The sequence below is a fragment of the Drosophila biarmipes genome, chromosome 3L (genome assembly GCF_025231255.1).
Source record: "Drosophila biarmipes strain raj3 chromosome 3L, RU_DBia_V1.1, whole genome shotgun sequence".
NCBI classification, from domain to species: domain Eukaryota; kingdom Metazoa; phylum Arthropoda; class Insecta; order Diptera; family Drosophilidae; genus Drosophila; species Drosophila biarmipes.
In genome coordinates, this window is record NC_066613.1 from 24076420 (window position 1) to 24093223 (window position 16804).

At 45.4% G+C, this 16804-nt stretch overlaps 1 protein-coding gene across 34 annotated transcripts in view; it reads right to left on the minus strand.

The window, feature by feature from the left end:
- LOC108034477 (titin) overlaps positions 1-16804 on the minus strand; it is an 80900-nt gene that overhangs the window by 47977 nt on the left and 16119 nt on the right. For 32 of the 34 annotated variants that reach the window (XM_050885867.1, XM_050885865.1, XM_050885862.1 and 29 more), the window contains exons 8-19: positions 16502-16789; positions 16212-16443; positions 15949-16120; positions 15705-15891; positions 14594-14942; positions 13227-14538; positions 12954-13083; positions 3671-9142; positions 2161-3396; positions 1725-1792; positions 1337-1640; positions 917-991 (exon numbers count right to left, since the gene is read on the minus strand). In XM_050885867.1, coding sequence (XP_050741824.1) covers positions 917-991; positions 1337-1640; positions 1725-1792; positions 2161-3396; positions 3671-9142; positions 12954-13083; positions 13227-14538; positions 14594-14942; positions 15705-15891; positions 15949-16120; positions 16212-16443; positions 16502-16789 — 9825 coding nt within the window. Of the gene's footprint in view, positions 1-5; positions 111-916; positions 992-1336; positions 1641-1724; positions 1793-2160; positions 3397-3670; positions 9143-12953; positions 13084-13226; positions 14539-14593; positions 14943-15704; positions 15892-15948; positions 16121-16211; positions 16444-16501; positions 16790-16804 lie in introns of all 34 variants that reach the window. The other 2 variants (XM_044095278.2, XM_050885868.1) reach the window with 2 other exon arrangements.

Below are 16804 nucleotides of genomic sequence, written 5' to 3' on the forward strand. Positions count from 1 at the left end.
AATACCTGGTATTGGGTTGCCTGCAAACTGAATGGAGAACTTGGCTGTTTCGCCTAAGGCAGCACGGCAGTCACGCATTTCGTTTAGTAGTGATGGCGAGCATTTAGCAGCTATAAGCACAAAGATGGCATAATATCTATGGATTAGAGACTACCACGATAATCTAAAAGCGGGATAGATAGGTGCGTCTTTTTCTTTGGTACTTACACAGGTTGTTTTTGGTCTGTAAGTGTGTGCATATATTTGTTGTCTGTTTGTTTTGAATAAGTGCAAGTGAGAAACAAGTGCTATGAACAAAAACACTGGAACGGTTTTTAGATATGTACATGCAACGTTGGATTATTTGTCACAATATGAAGTGTAGAGCAAGCAGCGTTCTGGGAATGTTATACAATTTCTTTGGATTGGATTGCACACTTCTTATAAAATGGTGGGTTAGTTTTAATTTAGAATAATTGCGAATTCAATAAACCAATTACTTGCAGATGATATACAGATATTGATACTGTAAGAGATACATTTTATATACGAAAGATAGATAATTTGTAATACTATAAGTTTTATATTGGCGTTTACTTTTGGGATCATTTTTATCATTAAGGGCTAAATTGGTTGGGAAAAGGGGTAAGCCTTAGAGCTGTAGGGGACCGAGACAATCACAAAGCTACAATTTCTGAGGGAGGACACTTCACAGGTTCACAAATTTGTTGCTGTTGTACGATACAATGTATAATACATGGACAAATACAAAATAGAGATAGAAAATAGAATAAGACAGGACAGACTTTGTGATTTTTTTGTAGTTTTGTGGTTTAAGACAAAGGCACAGAAGACATTTGTGTGTTGGTAACACGAAATTAAAACACATATACACATAACAGTGGTAGCAGAGCTGGCATAAGTCGTGAATACATACCTTTAAGAGCCACCTGCATTTCTTCCATCTGAGTCACCCATTCCGGCTTGCGGTAATCCTTCGATCCAACGATGCCTTTAGGTATAGATGTGAACATAGTGGAAGTAACAAATAACAAACAATTATTGTATTTTCTTGAAAGAATTAACACAGAGATATCTGTAAGTGTTGTCTGGTTATCCTTAAACTAATGAAGTATTGCCTTTATGTCATATACTTTTGTGTAGTTCTGCTAGTGTTTAACGTAAAAGTGTGAAGGGGGCTTGGGTAAAAATATATTGAGATTGGGTTCGGAAGGGGTTTGGGAAATTTTATAAAATGCTGCTTCAAATATCTGAAAAAGAATTTTACTAACAAAGCCAAATAACAGGTGAGTCATATTATATAGTGAACTATATGGGCAAAAAACCATATTAGTACCTTCGACCGCAAAAAGCGCAGTGGTCACTGCCACACCCAGTGGATTGTATGCCTCGAAACTTATTGTACCCAAATCATCGGGATAGACGTGGTTGATCACCAGCACTGAGGTGCCGTCTTCGAAATTTTCGATCTGATATTCCTCGGAGGCGAATATCTGCTCGTCGTCGCGCAGCCATTTGACCTTCGGTTTTGGTTTTCCAACGACCTTAACCTCCAGCTTCGCTTGCTCGCCCTCTTTGGGCTCGATTTTCTCTGGCAGCTTTTTAATTATTTTCGGAGCTTGTTCGTCGATCGAGAGAGTCTAAAATAATTTGCGTATTAACATTTGGAATATTAGCATGGAAAATCCTTCGGTTGAAATCTGAAGTACAATAATTACGCTTACTCTATCTAGTAGATCCTCCTCAGATCCTGTGAGTCCAGTGATTTCAGAATCGGGGATATATTCAAATGCTAAAAAATACACATTCGAAAGCATTATCAATATAAGCGTGTCTCCACACGGAACTTCGTTGAAACGAACTCAAAGATTAACGGAAATTTATTTACAAAAGAATAGATCGGTGGGATTGACCGTGGGAAAATAGGAGAGAACGATTTTATAGACTTGATAGACAGTAAGACTTTCAAAACAGTTGAATCACATGCGCAGGCCCACATAGCCAGTTAGTAAAAAAAGGGGATGTTCAAAGAACTAAGTTTTCGGGGGATAGTGTAGTTATTGGAAAACCTATCTAGGTGTGGGATGCATGTAGTGTGTAGAGTGGCACTACTTCCAGCTGGTTAACTAGTTAACTACCGATAGATACCATCTCAAGTACCTTGTATTTTAACGTTTGTCTTGCTCACGCTCTTGCCAACCTTGTTTGTGGCTACGCACTCGTATTGGCCCTCGTTTTCAGGAAAAACTTCCGTAATCTGCAGCTGGCAATTGCCTTGCAAGTCTTGCGATATCGCAGTTTCCTTGTTCTCAGTGATCTTCTCAGCATTGTGATACCACTCCACCTTGGGAGTGGGTTTTCCGGTGACTTGGCAGGTCAGCAGCAATGCCTCGCCATCCATTACCTCCACGGGTTGAATAAGTTCCTCAACAAAGCGCGGCGATTCAAATTCCTCTGCCTCCTCTTGGGGCAGAGCCTCCGTTAGGTTAACGGTGGCCGTTGAAGTCACTGAGCCACCCACATTTTCGGCCCGGCATGTGAAGGGTCCGACGAATTGCTTCTGGAAGTCCTCAATCAGCAGCGTTGACTTGTTGGCCTGGCTAACAATACGCACTTCGTTGGAACTTTTGACTGGCTCATTGTGCACAAACCACTGGAAGGAGGACAATGGCTCAGAGTCCACAACCGCTTCGATAATGGCCACTTCGTGCTCGCCAAAGTATTTGGGCTCTAGGGGCTGAATAAATCTTGGTGGCCTTATTTGTTCATCGGGCTTCTGATCTGAAACCACCACCGATCCTGAAGACTTGGCTTCGCCAACCTTGTTTTTGGCCCAGACTTCATATTTACCAGTTCGCTTACGCGACATATTGATAACTTTAATAGTGGTTGTAGTCTCGGTGGTTTCTATGATGACCTCCTCATTTTCAATAACCTCACGACCATTGCGCATCCATTTGACCTCTGGCCTAGGCAGGCCATCGTATTTGGCCTCAAAGAAGAGGGTACCTCCAGTGGGTACAACTACGGCGTTCAATGGAGTTACGGTGGGTGCCTTGAGAATTTCCCGGGGAACTTCATCAACCCGACTTAGGATATTGGCATTGCCAATGGCACGTCCAAATTGATTCTGCGCCTGCACAGAGTATACAACTGCTTCATTGGGAGTGGGGTTGATAACCTCCAGAGCTACATCACCAGTTCTCTCATCATAGAACATTTGCACGGTTTCGCTGGGGATTACTTCCTCTATACCTCTGTACCATTTCACCTGAGGATTGGGCTTTCCTGTCACTTGGCAGGTCACCGTAACCTTAAGCCTCTCGGGCTGCTTCTCCTCAGTAAACTCAATCTTAAGGGGTTTCGTAAACTGGGGTGCAACTCCTTGTTCTTTTTCTATATTTAATGTGAATAAGTGTATTTAAATAATTTGTGTGCTATTGGTGCAACGTTAGGAAATTATATACAGGATTGGGATCATGGTAAGTTAAGATTAAGGTCGGTTCAAAATACCTCACAAAAAAGTTGAGAGGATAACATTGTATTAAAAGGGGATTCCCACTTAATGATTAAAAAACTCTTTCTTGGTAATTGTTTGGCAAATGAAATCTTGAGTTTTTTGAACAGGAATCCCCCAGGAATCTTTTTACAATAGCTAAAGGATACTCACCTAAAATAATGTTGGTACGACTTGTTGCGACTCCTGCCTCATTCTTGGCCTCACATGTGTAGACGCCAACATCGCTGGGTGTGACCTTGGCAATCTTAAGCTGTGCCACTTGCTCGACGACAGTGATCTCGTACTTCTCCGAAGCAAACAGTAGAATGTCGTTGAAGTACCAGTTTATTTCCGGGAATGGAACTCCCTCCACCTTGCACTCCAGCACGGTGGGTTCTTCTGGAACACATTGACGGGGACGCAACTTCTCGGTTATCCTCGGGGGCTTAATCTCCTTTTTCTTCTTCTTAACCAGCTTGCGCTCCTGACCAATAACCTCGGAAGTGGTAGTCTCCTCCTGGTTTTGGATGAGCTGCTGGTCCTCTATAAGCTCCTCGTCGGCTACCCTGTCAATGCCCTCCTGGATTCGCTTCTGCGTGATCAACTCCAACTCAGGCAAAGGTTGACTGTCGTCTAGCACTACGCGACGTTTCTCTTTTTTGATAATGTTGGATGTGACCTTCATTTCGAGATCGCGTCGGACGTCCTCCACATCCAGCTCGATGAGCTGTTCAGTCGTAATGAATTGAGGTCTTGTGTCTTCAGTCTTTTTGAGTAGGGTAATAGTCTTTTGTGAGATCTCTTGGGATATTTCATCCACCTTTTCGATTTCAGCAATGGCCGCTTCCAGTAGCTGTGGTTGTCCTTCTACGGAGGCCTCCTTGAGTCGCTTCGTGCGCTTCTTATGCGCCTTCTGCTTGGCCTCAGGCGTCTCCTCTGTGGGTACCACTTCCTCTTCGGGCAGAACGTCTTCCGAAACTGCCACGACCTTGATATCTTCTACTGGCAACTCTTCCACTTGATCTTCCTCCGCGATTGGTTCGTCGAAGGGCACAGCCTCTTCCTCCGACACCTCGTCCACTGAGGGTGTGGCCTTCTTCAGCTTGGGCTTCTTCTTCTTTTCTTTCTTAACCTTGGGCTCCTTAGGTTGCTTATCTTCGGGTAGCTTCAGAGGTTCCAGCTCTATTTCCTCCTCTTCGCTTTCTGGCTTTTCTTGTGGCACAAGTTGTGGTCCGGGTATGGCCTTTTCTGGCCTCTTCGGCTCCTCCACTGGTTTTGAAGGAATTGGCTTAAGTTTAACTTCCTCCGGCTGCTCTTCGGGCAGTGGGCGGCGCTTACCCGAAGGCAACTTCTTCTCCTCCACAACTTCTTCGACCGGCTTCTTTTTCTCTCCTCGCTTCCACGGCACATGTGGTTGCTCATCTTCGGGCTTAGGCTCTTTCTCAAGGTCGATGTGTTCGGCCTCCTCCAGTTGGGTTGGTTCCGCATCGGCTATTTCAGGCAAGTCTTCGTGTTTTGGCTTCTTCACCTTCTTGGTCTTACGCCTCTCCTCCTGGACGATTTCTTCGTCCTTTTTCTCGAAGTGCTGCAAGTCCACCTCCTCTAGCTTGACTTCTTCGGGCTTGACAGATGTGCGTTGAGTTGGCTTCAAGCGTACTTCCTCGATGGTCGCCTCCTGGGGAAGCTCTTTCTTTGGCCGAGTTACCCGCTTAAGAGCAACTTCTTCAACCTTCTCGATGATTTCTTCCTTTCTTGGCTTCGGCTTGGGGCCAATTTTTTGTTCGGGGGTAATTTCCTCGGTATGCTGTTCCGCAGGTACATCTTCGACTGGTTGCACCTTTTCAGGTTGAGTTACCTCCTCCTCGAGATCTTCGACATCTTCAACAGGCTCGTCGGTTGAGTCGTCGGTAGTAGTTTTTGATTTGGGCTTCTTCTTCTTCACCCGCTTCTTCGTCACGTCCACTATTTGGTCCTCAGTTGTGATAACAAATTCCTTTACCTCGAATTCTGTTTCCGGTGTCTCGGGTTGTGTGGTTTCGGATACAAGTGCAGTCTTTTTGAGTGGTTTCAACGTAACCTCCTCCAATTGTTCTTTATCGGGCAAAGGACGTTGCTTTCGTGGCGCAGGCTTTAGTGAGACCTTTTCAACTTGCGCAACTTCCTGGATCTTGGGCGCAGGCTTGAGTTTTTTGGGTTCTTCGGGAACGGGTTCTTCAACTTGCTTAACCTGAGGTTCTTCAACCTCTTCTGGCTGGTCTACTGACTCCTCTTCGGCCACCTTTTTCTTGGGCTTCTTGACCTTTTTTACCTTGCGCTGTTCTTCTGCAATTTCTTCAAGTTCTTCGATTATTTCATCTTCCTGAAGAACATCTTCTGGCTGTTCGTCTTCTACATCGGTCTTTTCCAAGGTCTTCTTGTGCTTCTTCACCTTTTTTACCTTTTCCTTCTCTTCCAAGATCTCGTCTTGTTCCACGATCTCTTCCTGTTCCTCAGAGGGCTCTTCTTCTGGAATTTCCTCTACGGACTGTTCTTCAACATCAGTCTTGTTAACGGTTTGTTTGGGCTTCTTTACCCTCCTAACCTTTTTCTTTTCTTCAACAACCTCTTCCTTTTCTTCCACGACCAATTCTTGCGTTTCGGCGATTTCTTCCTGCGGGATATCATCTTCGGGCTGTTCCTCCACATCTTCTGTCTTCTCAACCACTGTTTTGGGCTTCTTGACCTTCCTGACCCGGCGTTTTTCTTCAACAGCGACCTCTTCCTGGTCCTGAACAATTTCTTCTTGCTCTTCAATTACTTCTTCTGCGGGCTGTTCATCTTCGGTCACCTCTTGCGTTGGCTTGGGCTTCTTAGTCTTCTTCACTTTGCGTTTTTCTTCGACAATTTCCTCAAGCTCTTCGATAACTTCTTCCTGAGGTACTTCATCATCGGGAGCAATTTCCTCTTTCGGCTGCTCTTCAAAGAGCTCCTCAGCAGCTTCTTTTGTTGGCTTTTGCTTCTTGGTCTTCTTGACTCGACGCTTTTCTTCCACAATATCCTGCTCTTCTTTAACGACAGCTTCGATTTGGGCATCTACCTCATCGGGATGCCCTTCTTTAACGGGTTCAGGCTTAGGAGTCTTTTTCTTGCCGCGCTGCCACAAGACAGGCTCTGGCTTCTCCACAGGCTTGGGCTCTTCAGGGAGAACGTCGACTGCTTCCTCGTAGGTCTTAACAGGAGCTTCCTCGACCTTTTCTTCGACAACTTCTTGCTGTTGTGGCTTCTTTTTCTTTCCACGTTCCCAAAGCACAGGTTGTGCTTCAGGCTGAACAGGCTTAACCTCTTCCTCCAGAGTGTCTACAGCAACCTCCAATGTTTTAGGTACTTCTTCGACAACTTGCTGTTCTGGCTTAGCCTTTTTACCACGCTCCCACAAAGCAGGCTGAGGTTGAGGTTCAGTGGTTCTAGGCACCTCCTCTTCCAAAGTGTCTACCGCAACCTCGAGAGTCTTTGGAATTTCGGGCACTTGCTCTTCGGGCTTCTGGGGCTTCTTCTTGCCACGTTCCCATAAAACAGGTTGCGGTTGCTCCTGCTCTTGGGGTAGTGGTTCTTCAGGCAGTTCATCGGTGGCTTCTTCATAAGCCTTCTGCGCCGGCTGCTCCACTGATTGGGGTACGGGCCTGATGCTCTTCAACGGTTTCAGTTGAATCTCTTCAGTCTTCTGGGCCTCTTTAGGACGAGGACGGGGCGTTGGTTTTAACGTAACCTGCTCCACCTTCTGCTCTGGCTCTCGTGGTGGAATCACCCGGCGAACAGCAGTCTTCTTTGTTTCCTCAACAATCTGTTGGTCGACCAGTTGCGATGATTGCACCACTTCCTGGGAAGTGATGGTTTCCTGTTGAGCGACCTTCTTCTTGCCTCGCTCCCACAAGACTGGCACTGGTTCTGGTTGCTGAACGGGTGTGGGCTCTTCCAACTTGTCGTGTGCCTCCTCGAAGGTCTTCTCTTGTTCTTGGGGTTTCTTCTTACCCCGCTCCCACATAACTGGCACAGGTTGGGGCTGTTGAACTGGAGTGGGTTCAACCAGTTTATCATGCATTTCCTCGTACGACTTTGGTTTCTCCTCGTATTCTTGCTGAACGGGTGCAGTCTGGGGTTGCACATACTGAGGTTGTTCCGGCTTTTTCCTACCGCGATCCCACATCACAGGTTGTTGCTGTAGCAGTTGCTGCTCCTGCGTATCCTGGCGCTCCTGTAGATGCAGCAACGAAGAATCCTCAACCTGAATGAACTTTTGAGGCTCGCGTGGCTGACGCCAGCTAAAGGCCTCCTGCTGGGTTCGTTGGCTAACGATTTTCTGGTGTTCGTACTGTTCTAGGCTCATCATCTGCGAATCCTCGATCTGCGTGAACTGCTGGCGCTGAGCCTCCTCGATGAGGCTTTGCTGTTGCACCAACTTTTGTCTGTCGGTAGTCTGGGAGACTATCGTGTCCTCGACTGAAGTCAGGGGCTGCAATTGTGGGCGTTGCTGTTGATGACGCCAATTGACAGCCTGCTGTTCGCGAATCAATCTCTGCGCCTCCAGTTTCTCACGCTCCGAAACATGCATAATGTTCACATCCTCGGTGGTGATAAACTGCTGCTTGTATATGTTGGACTGATCTTCGTATTGCTGAAGTTCATCTCGACGCATCACCTTAGAGATCGAACCCTTGGAGCTCTCATCAATCATGACGTGAGTTTCCTCGGCTGTACCGGTTTGATATTCCTCGGTGATGGCCTGCTGGGCCTGCAGGTGACGCAGCTCAACTTCTTCAATTTTAAACTTGTCGATCTGCTTGGTTACCTTCTGCACACTCTTCAGCTGCTGGCGCATCTCCTTCCAAGGTATGAGATCCTTCGCATTTTGCTGCTGGGTAATAAGCTTATCAATCTGGTCAGTCATCTCCATAATCTCAACACTCTCCATGCTCTTTAGCCGCTGAATTTCCTTGGTGCGCTGTACCTGTTCCACTTGAGCTTGCTGAGGTAGCTGCTCATCGGTTTCGATTTGACCCTCAAGTGGTCGAAGGTAGACCTCATCTAAGTCAAATTTGTTGAGCTGTTGCTGAACACTCTCGACTGCCTTGAGTTTTTCACGCATAGTGATCCAAGGAACTGCTTCCTTTTCGGTCTTGCCAGCAATGATCTGCTCCAGAGTAGCACCCAAACTCATGATACCTTGATCGCGCTCGGTTTTAATCGATTTCAAAACAACCTTGGCTGCTTCTAGTTTGGGAGTAGGCTTCTTCTTCTCAATAGGAGTAGCCTTTAAGCTAATTGTCTCCTCGGTCCAGGATTTAACCGGCTCGGGCTTAAAGCCTGGCAGAAATACACCCTTATCCAAAGAACGACCACGAGTGGGACGCGATGATTTGCGCCACGGTATTACCTTGGTCGCGGGCTGCAGGGACTTGCTTCGCACTTTGGGTTTCTTCTGGCGCGATCTTCCCTGATGCTGACCCTGCCCGTTGACGCCCAGGAATTGGCCAAACTGCTGGCCTGGTTGCTGGCCAGGTTGGAAAGTGTTGGGCGACTCGGGGGCACTGTCCTCCCGACCAGAGGAAGAGGATTCATCTTCGGCGGAATCAATCGTTCGCAATTGAAAGGCCGAGATGCGTCGTTCTAAAAGGGATCAAGGGGAGGTGGCATTTAATATACCCATTGGAAAAAGTAAGACGGATAGCTAAGCACATCCAGAGTTCGGGAAGAGCAAGAAATTGTATTATTCTGGAACTACTTACTTGTTAGATTCTAATTGATTAAAGCAAAATAAGAGCATTTAGTGCATTTAGCAAAAAGCTAAAAAAAGGTCAAGTCATTAAAAACGAAAATGCTTTTTTTATCCATTTAGTTCAATCGAGTGCTGATTGAGATCATGACTTATTCAATTTGACAACTCAAGGAACATATAGCTTGCAAGGTCGTTGAGATTTCAAATGGACTTTTATATCCACCACTTACCTGCCTTCCCCCATGCAAAATTTCATGATTCGATCGAGAGGCTCTTAAAAATAAATCATAATTCTTCGGCATATGCGAACAATGAACTTGAATATTTAAAATTATTATGGTGAATATCAGAGCCTACATTTGCCACATAGAACGGTCTCGAAAAGGAAACCCAAAACCCTCCACCTGACCAATTGTGCGTGTGTGGACCACAAATCAAATTTGCCTGGCCGACAGCTCATCTGCGTTGACCGTGAATAACGCATAAATGGGATTGGGCCCTAGGTCAATACATATTTTTCATAATTGGCATTGATAAAAATAGGTGCGAGTAGTCAGAGTGCCAGGAGTGAGGTCGTGGTTTATCTATGTTTCGTGAATCACTAATCGGGTGTGACGAATCCACTTGGGGATGATTAAAACTGCATTAGCCTGCACCTAAATCTGGCACATTGTCATGACAGCACTTGGGCAAGTCGCAACGAATAGTGACATTCGTTTGACTTGAACTCATCATCATCTTTATAGGACGCTATAAGATGGGAGGGGTGACTGGGATTGGGATTGTGGCCAGGCAAGTGTACAATTGAGAGCGAACAATTCAAATGCCTGTGTATACATTAAGGCCAAAAATAGATATCTGATTAGTGGCGGCTACGTCACCAGGTGGGGCTGCTCAGTTCGGCATCGGCAGAGCTTCTACAGATTTATGGGCGGGGTGTGTCCGCTTCGATGTTCTCGGGGCCCATATAGACTGGCCACATAGGCAGAGCGCAGTGCGGCGCACTCCAACGATCTCATTCGTTTGTAGACAACAATCGGCCGCAGAACAGAACAGATCACAAGGTAGACAGTTCTTGGACGGGGCACTTACGTGTAACCCCTCCTGCATCGACATTACCTACCTGTGGTTCCCGAATTTCTGGCGACATTTGGATGACAGGAAGCAAGCAACAGCGGTGCAATCAATAACAGCGGTAGCAGCAACTTTGTGGCAAGGAAGAGCGTTTGGCAGTAGTTTTCAAAAACAACTTTCCAATCATAATGCATTTTGCTTGGATTTATTTATAGACGCGGTATTGGTTTTAAGTATTAAATACATGAGAGATACAATTAAACAACAAAAGAGTGTACGCGAGTGTTGGCCTACGCCGAATTCATTTAAATGGAAACAAATCAATCAAAGTTCAAAGTCATCGTATTGTGATCGAACATAAAAACATATCGAGTAAACATAAACATGACAGACAATCGGGATTCTAGATACAGTAGATAAGACTTAAAACGTAGGTCGCATGAGTTTTTATGATTAATTTTTTAGTAAAGCTTCTCGCCACAAAGGAGAACATGTAACAAAAAATAAATCAACATATTGGCGGCATAAGCGGCAAATACTTTTGAGATTCGTTCGGTTTTTTTTGTACACGAAATGGATGATTGATTGGTGGTGAACAAGAACGAAAGTGTGTGACAAACAAAGTATGGTAACGAAACGAATTAGTAAAAAGCGGTAATAAAAAATGAATTATAAAATCTCATGCAACATCACTACAAAATAAATAAAGTTCAATTAAATTAAATTCAAATAAAATAAACAATACAAGTTCATCGTCATTATAGCATCGCCTATTATCAACATCATCATCGCCATCGATGGACTGAAGGACTGGAGCGTACAACATTCGGCTCGGAGTTGTTGGTAAAAGTCAATAGTATCTTTAAGCTCCCTATCGAACCTTTTCTAACATGGATTTCTTTCTCAGCCTGGGGGCTACAGAGGCTAAACCATTGCCTAAGGACCGTGATCTGTTTCAACCTGGCAGCTAAATATAAAACTAAGTGCGACCATGAATCACTGTGGCCCGCAGCTCGATGACTGAACAGCCGTAACTGATTAATCTAATTAAATTCGTTTCTGCACCATAAACAGAATCATCAATTCATGTTGTAGCCTAATGACCAAGTGTATGAGTCGCCCGACTAACATCGGTATATCTCTCATCTCTACCTGATCCACCTTATAGACAGCATTAGCAACAACAACAACAGGTAATTTGTCATTCTATTTTTCTCTCTAGAACCTAAGAAACTACCCCAAATATATTTATTTCGGTTTCGGTGTTTTCGTTTTATTGAAAGAAAATTGAAATAAATTTCAAGATTTACTTGAGAAAATACATGAATGTTTTTCATTGTAGCTGAAAGCCAGAAATCCAGACAGCACCGCTTGGCTAAAAATAGCGGAACGGATTTTTTAACGCTAATCTATTGGAAATTAGTTCTCGAAAGCCAAACATTCTCCAAAAAAGAAATTGAAAATAGAACAGCCGCTGGGCGTACATGTGTCTCTATATGTCTGGGTAGGGTGGCAGCTGAAAGGCTTTCGATATTTTCAGTTTTCTGATTTTCAGACCGAAGTCGCTGCTCGATTTGTGCTAGTTTTTGCGCACGTTCACATGGGGGCCAAAGGAAAGCAAATTGGAAAATGGGAAATGTGTATGTGGCAGACACAAGATACTCGCACCACTGGCAACGCCACCGTGCGCTAGATGTGTCATCCATAATATTTTATGCTAATATTCAAATGAAAAATAAAACTTTCACGCTCGAGCGGAGGCGGGACAAATGTGCGTTTTGCACACGGCCCCAAAACGATCCATCCTACTCATGGATGAGGCACATAATATCTATATGTCTATAGGTATATTTACGGACGGGCACTGAAGTATATTATTATGTATGCTTTAAGTGGCCTGCTCTAGAGTACATAAGCTGCCTTATATTTATAACTCAACTCAAGGGGCCAGAGATCTCTATATATTCTACATTTGGTTTTGAGTCATTTCCACTTTCACTCAACTCGCGGCAGAAATTTTTAAATTTTCAAATTTCATTTAATGCCTGCTGCTGTTGTTGCTTGTGCTGTCTTGGCCGTGCCAGAAAGAAAAATGGTCTATAAATATTTATGTTGCAAAATACTTGTAATTATTTTTATTATTTTTCGATTAAAAATTGCTTTCTTTTCGGTTACGTTTTCGTGTTAGACATCTTTAAATTAAATGTTTTAGCTGCATCTCATTTTTTTGCTTTTCTTAGACATTTTGCAATGGTTAGTAAAAATAACTCGTTCGATTGATAGTTTAGAAAAAAATCCATGTTGAAAGTAGTTTCGACAGGTTCGCTTTAAAATATTCTTCACTCAAACATTTACGACTAGTAGTTGATCATATATATAGGTAGGTTGAGGGTAGTAGTAACTGAATGTAATACGTCAGTAACTCGGGGATTAATAGTAAAAGTTCTTCACGGTCGTTGTTTTTTTGTTTTTGTTCTTTTCTTTTATCTTTTTGAGCATTCTTTGGAGTTGGTTTGTTGATGTTGGTTGGTTTGTTTTGTTTGTTTGAACACGGTTCGCTTACGTTTGGTTTTCGCTTGGTTTCGAACTCTGGTTTCGGTTTTGGCTTAGTTTTAGTTTAATCCTTACTTTTAACAGTCAGTTTGGCTGAGGACTCAACCTGGCCGGTGGACGAAGTTACGCGTACAGTAAAGATACCCGAATCCTCCTCATAGGTGGTGCCAATCAGGAGCACAGCGCTGTTGCCATCGAAGATCATCTGGAAGTTGGGAAGGGGTTAATTAGTTTTAAGTCTGTACTGTAATGTAAATGTGTCAGATTATGTTTAATCAGTTGCTCGGCAGCAGGGGCACCGTAGCTTTGGAATCTTCTTAAAAATAACTAATTAGTATTCCAACCCACCTGGAAATCTGGTGTTTCGGGAATCAACTGACCCTCGCGGAACCACTGGACACTGGTGGCCTTCACCTTGCCAGTCACTGTCGTCTTGAACTGGGCGGGCATGCCCTCAGTGACGGAGACATCCTTGATGGCGGTGATGGTGGGCGGGGCGTCCAAATTTTCGATGGGACGGACCTTCAGCTGGGCGCTGGTTTGAATGCTGCCCAGTTTGTTTTCGGCCACACACTTGTAGGTGCCCTCGTCCTCGGGGAAGGCCTCCGAGATGACCAACTGGTAGTACTCGCCTTGGCGGCTCATCTGGAAGTAGCGTGATGGCTTCACAAAGTTCTCGCCTCGCATCCAGCGGGCGGTGGGCGTGGGCTTGCCATCCACGCGGCAGCGGAAGACGACCTTGCTGCCCTCCTCCACGGACTGACTCTTCAGCTGCTCCACAATGTGCGGGGCCTTCTCGCTGCCCGGAGTGGTTGGTTTCTCCGGCTTAGTGGGCGACTGAACAATGCAATCACCATCACAGCGAGCCTCTCCGGCGGCATTGACGGCCACACATTCATAGCGACCGGAATCCTCGGCGAAGGGTTCGATGATGAGCAGGGTGTGAACACTGTCCTCCTCCAGCATCTTGAACTTGATGCTCGGCTGAATCTTCATGCCGTTCTTCAGCCAGTAAACGTCCAGGGGACGGGTTCCCGTGACCTTCGCGTCGAAACGAGCCAGCTGTCCGGTGGCCACGGTGGTGCTCTGGATGGTGGTCACAAAGCTGGGAGGCTGAATGCCACCCTTTCCGGCACGACGACGTTCCTCGACCACCAGATTGGCACTGCACTTGGCGGTTCCTCCACGATTTTCGGCCACACACGAGAATACGGCCGAATCCTCAACGAACACCTGGCGAATAATCAGTATGGACTTGCCGCTAAAGGTGTGGATCTGCAAATCTGGCGAGTTCTGGATGGGGAAGCTCTCGCGGTACCATTTAACCGTGGGATTGGGCTCGCCGTCGAATTCCACTTCGAACTTGGCCTGCTCGTTCTCAAAGACACGGCACGGCTGAATCTTCTTGGTGAAGACCGGAGCCTTAGCTGGCTTCACAGGTCCTTGAACCACACGCTCCTGGATGGTGCCCTTGTGCTCCACCTCCGTGGTCTCGGTGGCGGTGATCTTGCGGGTAATCTCGAGGTCACCCTGGATCTCCTTTTGCACCTGCTGCTGCTTGTTCATGTGAACCTCGCGTCCATGGACAGAAGATTCGGAGGGTTGGGCGGTGCCCTTGGGTGGTGCAGCCTGCACCTGGGTGGTGCTGGTCTTTTCTTGCCTATAGGAAGAAAATATTAATTGTGTTCATGTTGTGGTGTTTTTTGACTACTCACAGATTCTCTTCGTAGGACTGAGCCATTCCCTTGGCCTGAGAGCTGCTCACGACCTTCTCGCCGGGAATAGCGTACTGATGATTATCCCTACGCAGGTTGGTTTCCTTCAGAAGCTGCTCGGTTTCCAAGGTCTGGAGCTTATTGTAGTAGTCCTCGCTCTTCTTAGCCTTGACATTTGTCTGCCAGTCAGGAGTGGGGGGCTTGTATTGCTTGGGCTTCAGGTGCTCGACTCCCTTCAGAGTGTGAGAGCTCTGTTCAGAAAGGACTTGCTTACGCTCATCGAATACCTTCTCCAGCTCATTCTCCTGACGCTCCTTCTGGTAGGCAGCTAGTTCGTAATCATACCAGGCTAAACAAAATTTCAGGAGGTTATTCAGTGTCTCGCAGAATATATCTAAACAAAAATTCTTCAGTTATAGCTCAATAGCATGCATTTTCTAGAAGATTTTGAAGCGTTAGAAAATAAATTCACCATGCAATAAGATCTTAAAATTATTTACAACCATCGAATTAGTAGAAATTATGATTAAAGAGTTAAGAACTTGGGATGGTTTTCACAGAGGTTCACTAGCTCTTTTTGGGTTCTTTTCTTGGAAGGGGACAAATGAGTAGAGACAGAGAGAGGGTCAATGATCAGCTGGATGATAGCCAGAGTTTAGAACAGACGGAAAGTGCACACGTAAAACTACGTAATACCATATTACCCCGTGTCCGGCAATACTTAGAAAGTCCCTTTCCTTTGCTTCCTCTGCGCGATTTCCTCTTCTGAAGTCTCTCGCTGACTGGAGTACTATAATCGTTCTTTTTTGGGATTTTTGGGGATTTGGGAAGCATTTTGGGTATTTGGTAATATTGTGCTTTTTGTCTATACTGTTTAAACTACTTGGAATGTGGCTATAGTAGTGCAATTAACTTGGGTGCTACGGCTACGTAAACTTTTGTGGCATGTTGTATGTTGGAATGTATATATTTACAATGAGTTTCTTTTTGTGATATAGCTTGTGGTGTCCATATTTAGTCTACTGCATTTTGAAATTGGTTAACGTTCTAATAGCTGTTATATAAGTAGTAGTTCCCAGAATTTCTGGCTTGTGTTGGAAATAAAACTTACGACGTGGCGAGTTCTTCAGCACATTACGATAATCATCCGAGCGAGCAACAACCTTCAGTTCAGTGCTGGCAATCGATTCGCCGACGGAGTTGCGAGCAATCACCTCTACCTTTCCAGTATCGTACTGACGTGTCTTAGGGACGTCCAGATGGAACATGCCATCGTTGGTCAGCTTGTAGCGGGAGCCCTGTAGGGAATGACTTATTAGTTCCTAAGCCTTTAAAAAGAAATTTATAAAACTTACGTGTACAACAGTGTGTCCATTGATCAGCCACATAACCCTGGGACGTGGGTGTCCGGTGACTCGGACACAGAATCTAGCTGAATCACCCTCCTCCACAGTCTGGGGTTCCAATTTGCTCACAAAGACCGGCTTGGTTCTGGGCTTGGCATCGGGATCAACCTCGTCGGGCACCCTAAAATAAAGATTAAAATATAAATGTATCAAATGTTGTCAAGTATGCATATGAGGTCAAGGGAAATTCCCTATATAAGTTTGATACTTACACTTGCCATGAGGCTTCCATTTCACGGATGCGGTCAATGCTCTGCATGTGAGCGGGCAGCTGGGAATCGTACACAATTCCGGGCTTGCCAGACACCTTGATGAAGGCACGAGTCTCGTCCTTACCATACAAGTTGGTGGCACGGCACACGTATTCACCACTGTCTTCGGGATAAACCCAGCCAAAGTTCATTGCCACATAACCGAAATCATATATGGGCTGGAAGCGGTTCTCTGCATAAAAAATATAAAAATATAACTGGGAACTATACACCATTCCTCAATTACTTACTGTGCAGCAAAGGCTTGCCATTGAAGAACCATTCGACCTTCATGTTGGGATCTCCCACAGGAGCCAGCTGGCATTCGAACTTGGTAACGGCCATCTCGGTCAGGGTAAGCTGTTCCTTGATCTGGGTGACAAAGCGAGGAGGCTGCTTGCGATCGGGATCGAAGAGATCATCCTCGGTCAAATGGACCTCGGACGTATACTTCTTGATGGTGGCTTCCATTTGGGTAAGAGCATCCGAACGCTTCATGCCGCGAGGCACTTGGTTCTGGAGCAAGATGGTAGGCAGTTCTAGAGAAAAAATAC